At 37.7% G+C, this 17,152-nt stretch overlaps 1 protein-coding gene across 1 annotated transcript; it reads right to left on the reverse strand.

The window, feature by feature from the left end:
* Positions 1–4,684: 4,684 nt before the first annotated feature.
* On the reverse strand, positions 4,685–15,564 carry slc35g1 (solute carrier family 35 member G1). Its single transcript, XM_039772159.1, has 3 exons — positions 14,709–15,564; positions 6,498–6,678; positions 4,685–6,266 (listed from the first exon to the last, which is right to left on the reverse strand). Exons 1-3 carry the CDS (start codon positions 14,953–14,955, stop codon positions 5,522–5,524), a joined length of 1,173 nt encoding a protein of 390 aa, XP_039628093.1. The 5' UTR covers positions 14,956–15,564; the 3' UTR covers positions 4,685–5,521.
* Between the last annotated feature and the right edge of the window lie 1,588 nt (positions 15,565–17,152).

Here is a 17,152-nt window from a genome sequence, read left to right on the forward strand (position 1 = left end):
TTAGGACCCGTATTATAGAGATGAATAACCACTTTACTTTATAAGTGACTTTAAGACCAAAAGAAGCTTTTCCCAATGCCTTGTCATATACAGAGTTGTGACAGTAGAAGCCATACTAGCGCTTAACCCAGCACAGACAGACACAAGAGGCACACTTACACGTTCATGCTTTTTACTTTCTTTTTCAGCACAATACACACAGTGCACCAACCCACAATAATTGCTCAGCCCTTTACTTTCCTCTTTCTCTCAAGTCTGCTCCTCTCCTTACAAGCTCCGGCCTTTTCCACCCGACTCCGGCTTCCGTAATGGAGTGAGGCGGCCCCTTTTATAATGCATCCAGATGTACTCCAGGTGCTCCCTGATGACATTCCCGCAGCACTTTCTGGTGTGGCGGAAGTGCTGCATACCATGGCTTCTGAACCATCCAGGAGCCCTCTGGCGGTGGCCACGGGTCCCCACAAAGTTGAGCTTCCAAGTACTGTTCCCATTGCCCCAATACCCACCAGGCCTTCTCATGTTCTGGGGGGAGGTACTGCTCCTCTCCCGGTCCTTCTATCCTCTAGGTGTCACAACTGGGCATGAGCCCCAGCAGTCCGCCACACAGTTAAAGAGTAATAGATGCATTTTTGCAGTGCCTTAACTGAAATGTTATCTTTTTTCACTCTGCTGCTCTTACTTACTCCCTCTCCTGTTTTTTTTTTTAATTTGTAACCACCACAAAGAGGCCCACTATTTCAGTTAGTAACACCCCAAGTTCACCTTCACTGAGGTTTCGGTTTCTGTGTTCTCTGATGGTTTGTAGTAAACACATCACTCAGCATCATGGCCAAGTTTACATGGTGATTAGATCATGAATATTCAAATCAGGTGCTTTTAAAGCCATACAGTACATAATTACTGACAGGCAGTGACATGGAGTGGCTAAAAGCAAAAAAGCATGAGTGCAAAGTTTAAAGTTGATCTGAGATTTATAAAGGAGCTGGCATACTTATGGGTTTACAAATCTCATTTAAGCATAAGCAAAATTTTAGTATGGAATCTAATCAGTTTTTTATACCTGAGGTCCAAGTTTCTAAACTACACACAAGGTTGCTGATTCAATTCCCGTCTCTAATCCATTGTGTGTTACTTAACTAGCCTGTTGCAGAATTGCATTAACAATGGGAAAGGCAATGTACAAAATAAAGATTAGTTATTTGTTTCCTACAGTTGCCCTGTACTGGCCTAATCTGAGACAACGAGCCCTTAAACAAAATGGCATCCGTGACAGAATGGGTTAAAAGAGATGGATGATACTGGAAACTGTAAGGGTACTTTTTGTCATTTTAAAACTAACAGTCTAAAATTCAGTATTAATAATTGGGAAAATTATATGATAGATAGATAGATAGATAGATAGATAGATAGATAGATAGATAGAACGAACTTTACTTGTCCCATGGGGGAACCTCTCTATTATAAAAAAAACTTGGAAGGTTTGGAATTTGGATTTTCTCTGAGACACTTTCACAACCCACGTGACAAGGCAGTGAGACAAAAGGAAAGCTGTTGCAGAGGCTTTTAAATTATCGCTGAGCAGCGCAACAAGTAGAAAATGCAGCTCGGCGGCAGCAGCAGCAAGACAGCAGCTGATCTGACTGCATCTCCTTAGTGTGTGTTCAGCACCCCCTTCACAACGCAAGCAGCAGAGACGCAAAGTGGCTAGTGCATAGTGTGCTCTGGGAGTGGATGGGGTGGGCAAATCCCCCTAGTAAATAGAAAGATAAGTAAGTAAACGAACAAATAAATAAATATACACACTTTCTTCTGACCATCTGACCAAATTGACTATAAAGCAAGAAAATTAAAAAGAAAGTTCTGACACAACTGATTAATTTTGGGGAGAGCCTAAATAAAATTACTTCCACATTAATTACCCAAATGAAATTAATGTTACATATATTTTTGGCTAAATGATAAAAACGCTTACCCTATATTAAATTTCAGTTCATAATGATCAAATAGTGATTCTATAAAATAGCAATGTGACACGCAGACATTTAGTTGTCAATATATTACATGACCTAACTGTGCTATACTATATATATATATATATATATATATAGTATACAGCTGCTGGATTATGTGAATTTCCCCTTGGGATTAATAAAGTATATATCTATCTATCTATCTATACTAATTACTTAACAAATGCTGCACATTTTTTTTGACTGGTAGGCCCTGATAACTGTACCTAAAGACATTACTACACACAGTGAATATACAGTATATATATATATGACTTGTAAAGGGAGAGTTATTCAAGACCTTAGATAACACTGTTTGTTAAAACAGAAAAGTGATAAAAGAAACTGAAAACAGATAAAAATTAGCTCCTTTTTCAACAATTATCGGGTTGACATATTACAAGTTTTAATATTAAAAATATATAATGATGTAATATAATAGCAGCTTTGAACTTTGCCATGTATGCCTTTTCTGTGTACAGTATGTATGTCCCCTGTGTGAGCACACAGCTTAAATAGCAGCAGTTAAATAGGACTCATCCAAAGTGAATGAGAATTATATCTAAGCATGTCCCATGATTAACTGTTTCTGCAGGGGTAGGCTCTTCATAAACACACACAAATCAGACCATGTATTGAATAGGCAAATTCTAAGTAAAGATGAGAACAGGTGCCTGTGCCAGGACTATCTCCTTCAAGGTAGACGACAAATGATATTGAAACTGATACAATTTCCTCCTTGACTTGAAAACATGAATGGTAACATCTGGGAGGATATACGAGTTACTTGTATTCATTAAATGTTGTATCATGCTGAATTTTTAAAAAGGCTTTAAAATGACTATGTACTGTTTTTCCTGGGGGAGTCAGGTAAGACAGCCCAGCACATGACACATTTATTATACACACATCATCACTGACTTCTCCACTCAAATTTAGAGTTGCAGAATGAATGAAATGACAGCAAGTTTTAAGAATATAGAAGGAAAATCCTGACTTCAGAGCTCTGTGAAGTTGCAGTGTTACCAGGCACCCCCTGTGTCACCTGTCCCTGTATTTTAACACATGCTATGCTAAATAATGTTAATTTAACACACTATCATGATGCTGTAAATTACTCTTATTGATTGTGGGAGTGCATTAAATACTCTTGCATGAATAAAAAATATCTATGCCAAGAGTGATAACTACTCATTTAAGCGTCTCATAATGTAAGAAATACTGAATGTATATAGTTATGGGATATGTAGAGACCAGTGAACAATGATATCTGTTTCATTTTGTCACCTTCATGTTTATCAGTAACAGAAGAAAATGGTTTATACACAGTTTTTACAGCATTAATCTTTTTATACATTAAAATATTTTAATTTTTGAAAATATTCACCACAATATAATTATATTCATTACAGACTAGAAATTATACAAAAAATCTCTATAAATAATATCATATATTTTCTATGTCATTTGTGTTTGGTTTACAATGAATTCTATAAAAATATAAATACATTACCTACTTTTTAAAAATAGAAATGATACACAAATTAACATAGCCTCCAATTATGAGTGAAAGAGATAGGAATTGAATGACTTTTTATGTATGGCTCAATTCAACCATAAACACATTATAGCCAAAGACCCTTTGTGTTTCAATTCTTACGCTGGATTCTCAAATAGTCATTGTTCATTTGTGGACGCAGGTGTGCGACACTCTGCTCCTTTGTAAACACAGCACAGTTTGTTAACAAAACAGTCAAAAAATAACTGCAATATACTGTAGCATCATTACAACAGAGCAAAAATTGCTCACTTTGTTAAACAAAGGTGGGACGTACCAAAGTTTACCTGACTTTAAATACTAAGAAAAAGTAGGTTTTGTCTGCACACTAAGTTATCTTTTCCTTATTGTTATTAGCAAATCACTTTTCTTATGGAAATGTCAACAAACAGCCCAAAGGCATTGCTGTAAGCATGGTAAAAATAATCATATTTAAATTCCACTCCCTTTTACAACCTTAGGCCTACTAAAAATATCATTACCAGAATTATAATGTAATTATGACTGAACTTACTGAGAATGATTAAAAACCTACAAAACATCCTTAAACATTTTATAGAAAGCAATACAAGCAATACACATACTACAGATACTGGTCATGTTAACTGGTAGAAAAATATTTTTATATTGATATGGAGCAATTTGTTACAATATGTAAAGTAACTCTAAAAAAATGACTATTTTACAACAAAGCGTTATATAATAATCCACAAAAAACAATTAAATGTGTGAAGTTTCCAAATACAAAAGTTGATCTAATAATGCCATTCCACTGTATCTTTGCTGTATCTTTGTGAAATGAGACTGCTGACTCTCATTATTCATTAATTTTATCCAAACAAAAACACAAGCATTCAAAGTGCATCCTCTGTGAATCATGTCAATTTTACAAAGTAATTAATGCAAATGCACTGTCTCTTTCAACAGATGAATTATATTTATTGTTAGATTTCTGAAATGTACGTTTTTTGCACTTCACACAGTTAAAACAGTGTTTTACCATGAGATATTGCTTAATTTCCAAAGTAATAACAGGATTTTTTTACATTGGTATAAAAACTGAAAAACATAAGCAAACAAGCTCAAAAGTGCTTTTAAAAATGCATCCCTGAGAAACACATTTTTCTTATTTTTCTTTTTTGTATTAGCACTTACATAAAACCACAGAAGTATTTTAAAATATTTCAGAATTTCATAAAATATTGCAGTCTTAAAGTGGCAAGTTATAAAATGGGCAAACAATAAACATTTGCATATTTAAAAACAATTAAATACTGTTCTCTCCATTTTACTCTACACTAATTTCTATAAACTAAACAGAAAGCTTTGTAGAACGACTAATATTTTATCTGCAAACAACCCTGACTCTTTATGGTTTGTTTTTTCAGCCATATGTAGTGTAATAAAACTTTATAGTAAGATAAGAAATTAAACCAAAGTACAATTCACTACATAGTGAAACTTATAGTAGTTTAATCAGATAAAATAAGCATTTCTTCTGAATGCAACATACCACATAAAATGACAGATTATTAAGTGCATTTATGTTATGCTGATTGCATACCTGTCTAGCTCTTTTAAATGCATATAATTTTAAGGTTATAAGACAAACTAAGCACCTTTAGGGATGGATGCATGTGATGGCGGACCATAACAGCATTTTTATGAAAATGAAGGCCTAAACTGCAAAGAGAGGCTACAGTATGAGGTGACTGACGGAAAAGATGGAAAACTAAAAACCATTCAAAGAACATACAACAATTACAAGCTGGACTTAAAAATAGTGCACATAAAAATAAATGGAAATTCCCCCTTAAAATTAGTTTTTTTTATTCTTTTAAACAATCGACTTAAATGAATATTAAAGTATGTAGCACCTTAATATTACGATAGCTTAGTATAAATGTAAACTATGCTTATGCATGAATTTTAAGAGGCTACGCTCAATTCAGGTTTACCTTTTTCGTACACTTTGAACCCATTTATGAAGAGCAACTCCACTTGTGCTGCCAATCACACATAGCGCCCCACCCAAACTCCACCAAGTTGGACTCTGATTAAGAAAAATAAACTGCAATATAAAAGCAAATACTACGTCCATGGTTCTCACTAGAGCAACAGGGCCAGCTTTTTCATGCTGTAGTGCTTTAGTGATCATGGTCTGGCCACATACGCCCAGAAGACCTATTAAGATCAAAAGCCATCTGTCTATGCCACAAAAAGGTAGACTCCAATCCTGAATGATAATTAACAGAATCATGCACTGAATAAAACCAACAACAGCATAGTACCACACAGACAAGTAGTAATGTACACTCATTCCCATTTTCCTGAGAACAACGAATGTGGATGCCACACACACTGCACCTAGAAAAGAAGCAACTGTTCCTTTAATATGATTGGTATATTCTCCATCCATTCCAGTTGCATGGGAGCCAAAGAGAAATGGGGGCCGTGCAATCAGAACAACACCAGCCAGTGTGAAAATGATGAAAATGAAATCCCATATTGTGCATTTTTCCTTAAGGAAAATCCATGCCAGTATTGCCGTAAAGACAGGATTACTGAATACGATAACTGTTGAATCAGCCAGGGGCATCTGTTGTACAGCATAGAAGAAAAGAATCATTGCACCTGCACCCAGAAACCCTCTCAGAAACAGAAAGATTCTTTGGTTCCTTGGTCCCAAAAATCCAATTCTAAAAGCAAAAATAACAATGATCATAAGTATTTGTAAGTATTTATTTGCAAGTGTACAAAACTCTGCTCTTCATTATCTGGTCTCAGAAACTACTTCAAAAATGTTAAATCAGAAAGCAATGTATAATTTTTAAAGTAACTCTTGATATTAAGATTGCACATGTCAAATCCAATGATCAAATGTCAAAAATTTTCAGATTAACATTTTTAAAAACCATGTGTACACTTACTTGTAATATATAAGGGCAGGAAGCACAAACAGCATCTGGAAGAAACATCGGATTGCACTAATTTCCACTGCATGGACCCCTTCTATCTTCTTTGCTAAAAGAGCAACCACTGAAAATAAAAGTGATGCCATCAAGGCATAGACCAAACCAATGGCAACACAGGTATGCTTCCTTTCTGTGTCTAAAATGAAAAGAAAAGAAAAACAGTTGGTGTAATACCAATAGTCATATTTTAAAACCAACTTTCTTACCACTGCAATGTGAGAATATCCAACAACATATAAAGCAAGCCTATAGAATGCAGCAAAGTAAACAAAACCAAACCTATAAGTATAATTACTCTACTCATACTGTACATTAAAGGTAACACACTCATTAACTAGTACCAGTGACTTTTCAGCTGTATTTCTGCCTAAATTTCTAAAATAATCAGATAAATCAAGTAATGTGTGGTATTCATGAGCTCAGTAATTGACATCATAATAATATGAGAAAAACAACTTATTTTGAACAACAATATCGAGTCCTGTTAGTGCACACATTATTGAGTGAGCTTTACATGTAACATCTAATGAGATATCTAGAATGTTTTTACATTTAAATATTTCACTGATGCCTTTATCAAAAGTGACTTACAACATCTGAGATTAGAACAATTAAATTAGATAGATAGATAGAACAATCTAGATGAGAACAGGCTATTCAGCCCAACAAAGCTCGCCAGTCCTATCCACTTAATTGTTCTAAAAAGCAACAAGCCTAGTTTTGAAAGTCTCTAAAGTCTTACTGTTTACCACACTATTTGGCAGTTTATTCCAAGTGTCTATGGTTCTGTGTGTAAAGAAAAACTTCCTAATGTTTGTGTGAAACTGTGTCCCCATGTTCTGGATGAACTAACTCATTTTAACATAATGGTCTCTATCCATTGTACTAATCCCCTTCATGATTTTAAACCCTTCAATCATGTCAACTCCCATTGTGTATTTAAACCTAGCATTTTTACTTCCTATGTGTAATACGTACATTTACTGACACTAAATTTCATCTGCCACAAATCTGCCCAAGCCTATATGCTGTTCAAGTTCTTCTGTAATGATTTAACGGATTACAAATTATCTGCCTATCCAACTGTCTTGGTATCATCTGCAAACCCTATAAGGTTCCGTGGCCACCAACAGAGGGCGCCTGGAATGTTCCAGAGCCCTGGAGGACAGCACTCTGCCACACGAGGAAGTGCTGCTGGAAGACCATCACAGAGCACCTGGAGCACATCTGGGGCATTAAAACAGGGGCCATCTCACTCCATTTGAGGAGCCAGAGTTGGGAGGAGGAAGACGGAGCTTGCAAGAGAGGAGTGGAGGCGGCCAAAAAAAGAAAAGGACTAAGTAGTCGTGTGTGAGTTGGTATAACCGGATTGTGTAAATATTGTAAATATACATGTGTGTTGAGGGCATTTGGTGTTGTGTCTGTCTGTGGCCGGGCTATCTTTTACATGGCATCCCAGATGGGATCCTCTGCCTGGTGCAAAGCAGGGACCCATCATTAAAAATAATTTGTGGAGAAGCCCAGCACAGCAGCACAAGACACATGTGGTTTTGGCACGGCGCCAGGAACACGCGCTCCTGCGACACAAACGATTCAGTCTCATCTGGAAGCCAGCGTAAAAGGCGCTATATAGGTGCCTGACCCGACAGACTTACGCCGATGGCACTTGTAAAAATGAAGAACTTTTATTTTTCTTCACTTGTGGGCATGTCTTCCCTGTGATTCCCACAGGTACAACACAGTCCCCAGTAAACCAAAGTCATCCAAAACACTCTTCTTTGGCACCACCACTCCTTCTCCAAGCTTCGTCCTCCTCCTTCCGACTCTGGCCATTTTGTGGTGGCTGCTGGCCCCTTTTATAGTCCATTTGGAAGTACTCCAGGTGGTTGACTGCCGAGTTCCGGCTGCACTTCCGGGTGTGGTGAATATACTGCCCATATGGGCTCAGGAATCCCAGTTGCAGCACCCAACTCCAATTCCCATGGAGCCCTGAGGGAAATAGAGGCACCGCTCCAACACGGGGAGGGGGGATGGGGGTGGGGGGTAATCTAGAGTCCAGGAGGAGGTATTGCACAGTCCATGGCTGCTCCCCCATAACATATAAAGAAGGATGGCATGGACCCCAGCCGTCCACCACATGATATTGTAGTTGTTCTTTCTCTATGTACTTCTTAAGACAAGCCAAGTACTCTGTAGTAATAAACAGCTCCATTATTTCTCATCTAGTAGCTTTCAAACAGCTCCACTATTTTTTCGTCCAACAGGTTTTGTAGTGGCTAGTTAGACCTTACCTCCCAGCACCATTATTATATATCATTATTAAATTTTGAGAACCCTTTACTACATACCACAAGCACCCCACAACTGAGCAGAGCAGCATTGCTGCTGGAGTAATATAAGTCAATTACATTTTAATAAGAATGCCACATGAGCTATATTAAAAAATACAATTTTCAAATTGAAACCTATGCTTTCTTCATGTACAGAGTAAACAAAAAAATCTTCCTAGGAGGGGTTATGTTTATATAGATGACACTATGATATAGCCAGGAACATCCTGGAATAGAGGCCAATAATAACTTGCCCTGGCAGATGTTCCAAGTCAAAGGATTGACTGCTGGAGGCACAGGACATGACAAAGTTTGCCCCCAAGGTAACAGTGGCAGCAGGAGTGTCCACCTGCATATGTTATAATAAAAGTTCTGATGAGGCTGCATGGTGACCTGGGCTCTTCTAATAGAAGCTCTGACTGTATGGTCCTCAGGTGTATTTCCAGTCTCACAAGTGATTCCCATGTTGACACAAAAGTGTTTCGATTCTGGGACTTAAAATGGCCTGCAGGTAGATGAACACTGAGTCAGGTGCACATTAAAAGCAGGGGGAGGAGGAAGGGCCAGTGCAGTAGAAAGTAAGGAGTAGTGCTGATGTTTGTCCCCAATGGCTGTAGGAATGTGGAAAACTCTGCACAAATGTGCAGGATCTTTTTTGTATCAGGAAGGCCATGGGCCCTCTTTATTATTATTATTATTGTTTGTCTGAACTTTATTTAAAGATAGTAAATAACCCTCTTCTTGTTACCTAGACATCAAATATGCCATTTTGGGTTTGGAATCTGTAACCCTCGCTCATATGTGGTCACAACAATTCAATTTTAAATACGGTACTATCTCGTACATAGCTTGAGCAAAACATGTGATTCTTCCAAAAAATACTATAACTAGTAACTACTACAAAACTGACACTGATCAATGGGCACCTACAAGAGTATCCACTTTTTAAATGTATCCTGAAATACAAGTGATGCTTTTCTTCAGCAGTATTCATTTAAAAAGTTAAACAGGTAATTTAGAAAGGAATAAAATTTATATGTATGCGATGACAGTGGCAAATGAAGCTCTTTGAAGATAACAGTGTATTCAGATCATTATTAAACAGAACCAGTACAGTACATAACTTAAATATACTTAAATGTACTACAAGGCTGACCTTGAGCAGCAGAATATTTTGGTTCTCACTAATTTTGATACCACAAGGACAAAGGCAGTAATCACATGGCTTGTCTGAATTACTTAATGCTATATATCCTGTGGACATTTATTTACATTTAAAATTTCACTTTGCCACTATATGCTATTAAAAAAGCACTTGTTCATTATGTAGGGTATTGTTCCATATATGCATTATTTACTGTCTTACAGAGAAGAAGACAACACCCATTTGTTTAAATAATTTTCCCAATCTTAACTGTACCCAGTTTGTTTCATTGACACATGTGCAGAGGTAACTTTAGAAACAGAGATAAAAGCAGTACAGGTGCTCAGTGAAAGTGAACTGTGCCAGTGTGCACATAAGCGCAGAGCCAGAATACAAAAACAGCTCACAGTCTTGCTCTGTTTTCAGGTGTGGTTAAGTAATGTAATACCCAATTGTGACGTTTAATCTAAGATGCTTTACTTAATGTGTGAAAGAGCTCTGGTGAAACCTTATCTGTCAGGAGTTTCAAATTTTTTTGGAAAAACAAAATGTCTAATTGAATCAGAGAAGCCATAACATATGAAATGTTTATAGCAGATTAACTTGTTGGTACAGAACAAGCCATTACAGAAAGAAACCACAGCAATGTGCAAGGTTATTGAGATAACAAGGCAAAGTACAGAGGCATGGAGGAAGCAAGGTTCAGATATGAAATATACAGTAATATTAGAAATCAATAATGAGAATTTTACCAAAAGTGATTCTCAGGCTGACATTTGAGAAATGTATATCATTTAACACTACTGTAGATTTATGCTGTTTCCATTTATTAATTAAATAGATTTACTAGCGATTCAGTTTTATATCTTGTTCATGTATGTTTATATCAGATATTTACTTTCATTTGGAACAGTTACCTATTTATTTTTAATTGTCATCGTTCAGTTGAGTAGTTTATGCCTACTGTGTCATTCTGTCACGTACTGCATTGCTGCCAGAATATTTCTGCACCACTGCTGCTAATAACAAATGTTTTTCAGTGTGTTGTAAGGTTTAAGGACAATACATTTAATTCAACTGAATACATACAAACCATATTTGTAGTTATAGTACAGTAAGCAATTATTGTGAAGCTCAATTCAGACTGAACTTTGTTTACAAACTACTTTTTTAAGATTAACATAAAAATGTAGGGCCTGCACAAGCAGTATGTACAGTATGTACAATCATTTGATCGTTTGATACATTCTTTTTTTCCATACATGGGGTAAAATGTTTGCATTGGTGGCGGGGTACCTAACAGCAAGATACAATCCTTCAAGTTTGTATTATACCATGAGGCAAATGTTAACAGTCTCATACACTGTTCTGAACTACAAGTATGTCTGATAATCTGTTATTTTCAGCAAAGCAATTACACACAAAGCTGCTATGTGATCACATATTAGACATGGACCAATCAGCATGGATGCTGAGCGGATTTACTGTTTAAATTACACAAATTCAGCTATAATTGGCACTGCTGCCTGGCAACTAGGTTTATGATACAAAGAAGTGGCCACAATTAATTCTGAGCTGCCTCCATGCCAACTTAGCTTTATGATATTTGGTACTCATGTCAGGACAGACTACAGAAATGACCACCACTCCTGCCAAATGTGCCTTACAAGGATTGTATGTTTTCCGTATATATTTAATGCATGCATGGAAAAAATTGATTGCTGCAGTGAACGGACCTGACACATTTAGGTCATGCTGTATTATTTTATTACAAGCTTAAAAACCATCCACTCCACCCCGAATTGGATCATCTCTTTATAAAATGAATAGATGGGATGAAGAGTGAAGTGTATTTTATCAAATGGCATTTAGCAGAGTCACAGTCACTGCCCATTACTCACTTTGCAATGTAAAGAAAGACATTCATGGTAATTAAACATTCATCCATCATTGACAGAAAATGAAATGTTGAATTCAACCTAAGTTGTTAGTTTACAAACTAGAAAAGATATTTGTTAGCTTTCAATCCTCTATTGTTTTTTGTAATGCAGTTGGAATGTTTAAAAGGCTGGAATTAAACAAAACACAGACTGAGCGACGACAAAGTTCGCATGCATGAAGAAGATTATAGATAATGAAGGTTTATAACAGGAATGATTTAAACTTTTCTTTTTTTATGAAAAGCTAATTGTGCTGAGCAGTTAACCAAAAGGCTTTCTAGTCATGTTCAGAGCTCAAATGAGAGGTTTCTGCATGCCTTCAAATTTTGGTTTTCTTTCACTCACAAATGATGCAATTGTAAAAGATGATTCTAACATACTTTAGGGAAATAACACTGTACAGTTTCATAGTAAAGGAGCTAAGTGTACAGCAAAATTGTATTTTACACAAAACCTTGCAGAGGGCACAGTGCCTGTTTTGCTGCTGCTTTAAGGATTCAGCATCCTGCATTCTACAGTAGTTCCATGCCCAGTTGTTGTCTGAGAGGAGTTTGCATATCCCCTCTGGGTCTTTGTGGGTTTTCTTCTTGTCTTCTCACTTCTCCAAAGGCGTGAGCATGACCGATTACGTCATATTAGCCAAGTGTGGGTATTGTGTGTATGTGCCCTGTGATGGAGTTACACCCTGCCCAGTGTTGCCGGGGAAGGCTCTGGAGTTTGCTGACCTTGAATTGGATTAAACTTATTTTGCCATACATTGCAGTACCACTGTGCTCTAGGGGTTATGATGACATGCTATTGTATGTGTATACTTTCACACCAGGCGCACACACAGGTTCCTTAGTGTCACATGTTCAGTCAACGATGGGGGATGAACTGGTAATCATATGGCTTACAGTCTTATCCTTTATCACTAGGCACCTGTTCCTTTCACACTGCCACCAGATTAATAAAGTCCCTAGTGCACACTTTGAGAAGTGGAGTGCAAAGCAGATTGAAATGTATTTATTTTGGAGACAAAGGCTGACATCTCGCTTTTTTTCTTTTTCTGCAGATAATTTTCAATTCATCTTCTGATCAACAACTCTGGTGTACACTCACGCAGCCTACTGTATCATATAACCCACTGAAAAGAGAACGAGAGGGCACAGTCTGCCCAATAAGAACCCAGGCCTGGAGGGAGCAGCAATGCTAGGAGGTGGAGTGCCAGTATCAAGAGATTCTATTCTGTTAGTGTGACTCTGGCAAGCACGTCGGTATAACAGTGCCAATTTCACAAGTGCCATATCGAACTGGACTGGTAATGAGGAGGATAGGCTTTTAATTAAATATTTATGTGTAAAGGCCAATCAGACTCATCTGTAGGGGGTGACTAAACAGCACAAGACTGCAGCTACCAGTATCACACAATAGGGGATCTGGGAAAAGTCCAGCATGGTTTAACCTGCACAGTTAAATGGCCCACAAACCAGCCAGTGTGTGAGAAAATGGTTAAAAACTAAATGGCTAGGATTTACACAAACTGCAGTCTTAACTCTTAATGCACTGCTCCCAACCCTATTAAATAAAAATAACTGCATGCCCAAATTGTGATGTCTACTGCATGATTAATTAAAAAGTACACACAAAATATAACATCTAATAAAAGTTCTGAATTTTTGGACAAAGAATAATATTTCCCCGTGATTCTGTAGTGGAAGAAGTGGGATTGGAAAAATCAATGAAACCACACAATGTCACAGCTGGCAATCATCTTGTCTGTTTTTATCTATGAAAACCTGTTATTTGGAATCAGATGGTCACAATTTTCTTTTGAATTACAGAATTCTGCTACTTAAAGCTGATTCTAGTGTGTGAATGCATACTTTCTGTATTATCTTGTCAACTCTCAAGAATCTTTTTTACATTCATTTACATCCAGTGTACAGTCTTATTGTAGTCTTGCAGACGGCATAAATAAGAGAACAGCGTTTTATTAATACTACTGCTAAAGCTATAATGTAATGTAATGCAATGCTGTGTGTCGCTTTGTACTGAGTTACTCTTCTCAAATAAGTTTGTGAATATTTTTCGTAACACTGTTCCAGTGTGTCAAATATACACACGCATACTCTACTATACTCATTGATATGCATGCATCTTTATCTTCACAACACACATTTACATTTTTATAAACAGAAACAAATTAAAATATGCTTTTATATATATATATATATATATATAAATTATGCATTCACATACACACATGATATCATGTATAACTTTATATATATATGTTGGTATATCTGGATAGTCAGAAAACGAAAATCACGAACGGGCTTCCCTGTCTTGTACCACAGGAGTTGCGAAAGTCGCCGAGTGACTCGGTCATTAATAGAAACTGCTCGGTCACAGCTTGATATCACTCGTGTAAAGTGATACTAGCACTCGCTTCGCTTAAACTTCTTTTCTGAATATTAATTTCGTAAGTTCTTCAACTAAGTGTAAACAGAGGTATTACGATATCATAACAGTTGCACTCAGCATGGAAAATAAGAACAGGACGCCTCGGAACTAATGGCAGTTTAATAAGCTGCTATCAAATTTCGATTCCGGCTGAATATGTTTATGTGGAAACGCACGCATTAAATAACACCACGTCAGGTGTGCCGGCAACTTCAAGTCCTGCCACGGATTTTTAAAACAAAGACCAGACCACTTAAGCGTTGTAACCAAGGTGCTATCCGCCGTTTCTGACAAGGACACAGCGTACCTTGAGTGCCGCGGTTCTCCGCTGTCCGTGCCCGGCTCGGATCTTCTCGCCGGTGCCAGTGGCACAATAATAGAGAGACGTGCTTCCTCCTTCCTTTCTGCACATCGTCAGTTTCATCCGCTTCGTCTTCTTCCTCGAGCCCAGTAAGAACATCACTGCCGTGTTCTTTCGGAGGCGCCGCTCGCTCCTGGTCTTGGTCTCCCGAGTCATTTTGCCTCTGCGCTTCACTGCCGGCGGGTTGGCTCATTGTTTTCGGGGCTCATGCTTTACGAGTGCGGTCACTTTCTCTCGTCTTTTGTCCTTTTTCTTCTCGGAGGTTACTGGGCTACGCTAATAAATAACCTTCAGCGATTCGGTGTCGCTGTCACTCACGCAGCTTTGCCACTTTGACAGGATTCATCTCGTGGCCTATGGAGGCAAGGTTATGCAAATAACTATGAATATTAATCAGCCGGTAAGACACGCCCTTTGCCGATAAAATTAAGAAACACGATGGAAGAGGAGCTCGAAGCAAGACAATATATTATCACGTCAAAATCATTTTTACTCTTTATTTACAGTTTTTTTTACTATTGGATGTCATACCTATTTAAATGGAATCGTGGAATGTTAAAAAGTTTTAGGGGACTGAGAAGAATTTAAACGCTTGCTTCTTCTTTTAGAATTATAAAGGCACCCGGATTTTCTATTCAAAATTTTACTATGGTGAGCTCCAATGAAGAAGCCCGTTTGATGGCATCATTCCCGGGCTCAAGTGCGCTGGTCACAGTCAATGAGATTTTATTTGCGAGTCACCTACAGACATTCGGTGTGGTTTGGCAGTAAATAAACCAAACAGCGGCAGACGGTGACTAAAACACCACAAAGGAGATGCAGCATCAGAAATACATACGTCAAAGTTCAGCAGAGGTGGTCAGGACTGCATGACCACGCCAGTGTGCTGAACGCGGCTGAATTTCGCCACCTATTCACAGCTGGCTACCTATTGGCTTCCAGCTAGCTACTTATTCTCGCAGTTTGCGCCAGCCAGTTGCTTTTTCAACGTTAACAGCAAGACTAGGGATTATGCAACATATACATTATTTGAAACAAATGAGTTACATCATGTGGAGCTACCTTCATTTTCATTGTTTGTGATAAGACAGATGCCAAGTTGAAATTACCACTGAGGTTTGCCCAGTCCAACGCGGGGGTCGGGATCAAATTGACTGACAAAGTTGGCACATTCCCATGCCTTAGGAAAGGGATTTACTGCGACGTTTGGGTACTATAAAGGGTTAAATAGCGCTTGTCCACCCTGGTTTTCTCAGTTTTGAGAAAAGACAGATACCTTTTTTATGCTGCAGTTGAATTTTGTCCTGCCCAACGCAGGTACCTTGGCATAGTTGGCATACTCCCAAATCTAATGAATTAGATTTATGATGACTTTTAAGGGGCACTATGTAGGATTAAATGGCATTAGGTCATTCTAATTTTCAAAGTATTGTGACAAGACAGAGGTGTAATTTACATTTTAGTTCAATGTGGGTAGCTGGGTCAAACTGACTAGCAAAATTTACAAAATGATTAGAATTAACTGTGGTGTTTCATTGGTTAAATGGTGTTCCGCCACCCTAATTTTTATCTTTGAGAAATTACAGATGCCTTTGTTATGTTGGATTTGAGCTTTGTCCAGAGTCATATAAGTCTTCTTTTTCTTTTCCCACTTCTACTGTATGTGGGGTTGATGTGCTTCATTAACCTTCTCCAGACAGATCAGTCCTGTTGCTCCTCAGTCAGGGTCAGACAGACCCTTTTCCTTCAGATCTTTTACTTTATCCATTCACCTCCACTTTAGCTGCCCTCACTTTCTCTTCCTCAGTACTTCAATTCCCATCACTCTTTTGCCCTCATATTCTTTGTTTCTCCTCATCACATGTCCATACCACATCAACCTACGTTTGGGTCAAATAGACTGGATTATATGGAGTTGGGCCTCCCAAATTTAATGGTTTTGTGATAAGACAGATGCCTTTGTTAACCTGCAATTGAGTTTTGCCCAGTACAATCTGGGTCATTTATCAAATTGACAGGCAGTTTTCTTACGCTCCAATATCTAGTGAGTAGGATTTGCTGTGATATTTAATATCCACTGTAAAGAGTTAAAAGGCATTCGGCCACCGTAATTCCCCCTTTTTTTTAGAAGTTTTTAGAAAATATAGATGCCTTTTTTAGTTGTAGTTCAGGTTTGCCTAGCCCATTGAGTTTACCTTATTCAAATTGACTAGGAAATTTGATATATATAGCACCATATCTAATGAACTGGTTTTACTGTGATGTCCAAGTAGCATTGTAAAAAGTGACATTGCATTGGACCACCCACCTTTACACAGTGCTGTGACAAAATTGATGCCTTTCTTAAAATTTAGTTGGGTTTTGCCTGGCCCATTGTGGTACCTGGGTCA

This window comes from Polypterus senegalus, chromosome 1 (assembly GCF_016835505.1).
Source record: "Polypterus senegalus isolate Bchr_013 chromosome 1, ASM1683550v1, whole genome shotgun sequence".
Classification (NCBI taxonomy): Eukaryota; Metazoa; Chordata; class Cladistia; order Polypteriformes; family Polypteridae; genus Polypterus; species Polypterus senegalus.

What these genes read in the sequence shown, in the direction of transcription:
- slc35g1 (XM_039772159.1), bottom strand. Translation starts at nt 14,955, where the DNA reads ATGAGCCAACCCGCCGGCAGTGAAGCGCAGAGGCAAAATGACTCGGGA. An exon ending in GGAGAACCGCGGCACTCAAG is followed by an intron (nt 6,679 to 14,708) that starts GTACGCTGTGTC and finishes TTTTCATTTTAG; the next exon opens with ACACAGAAAGGAAGCATACC. An exon ending in CCTGCCCTTATATATTACAA is followed by an intron (nt 6,267 to 6,497) that starts GTAAGTGTACAC and finishes TTTTGCTTTTAG; the next exon opens with AATTGGATTTTTGGGACCAA.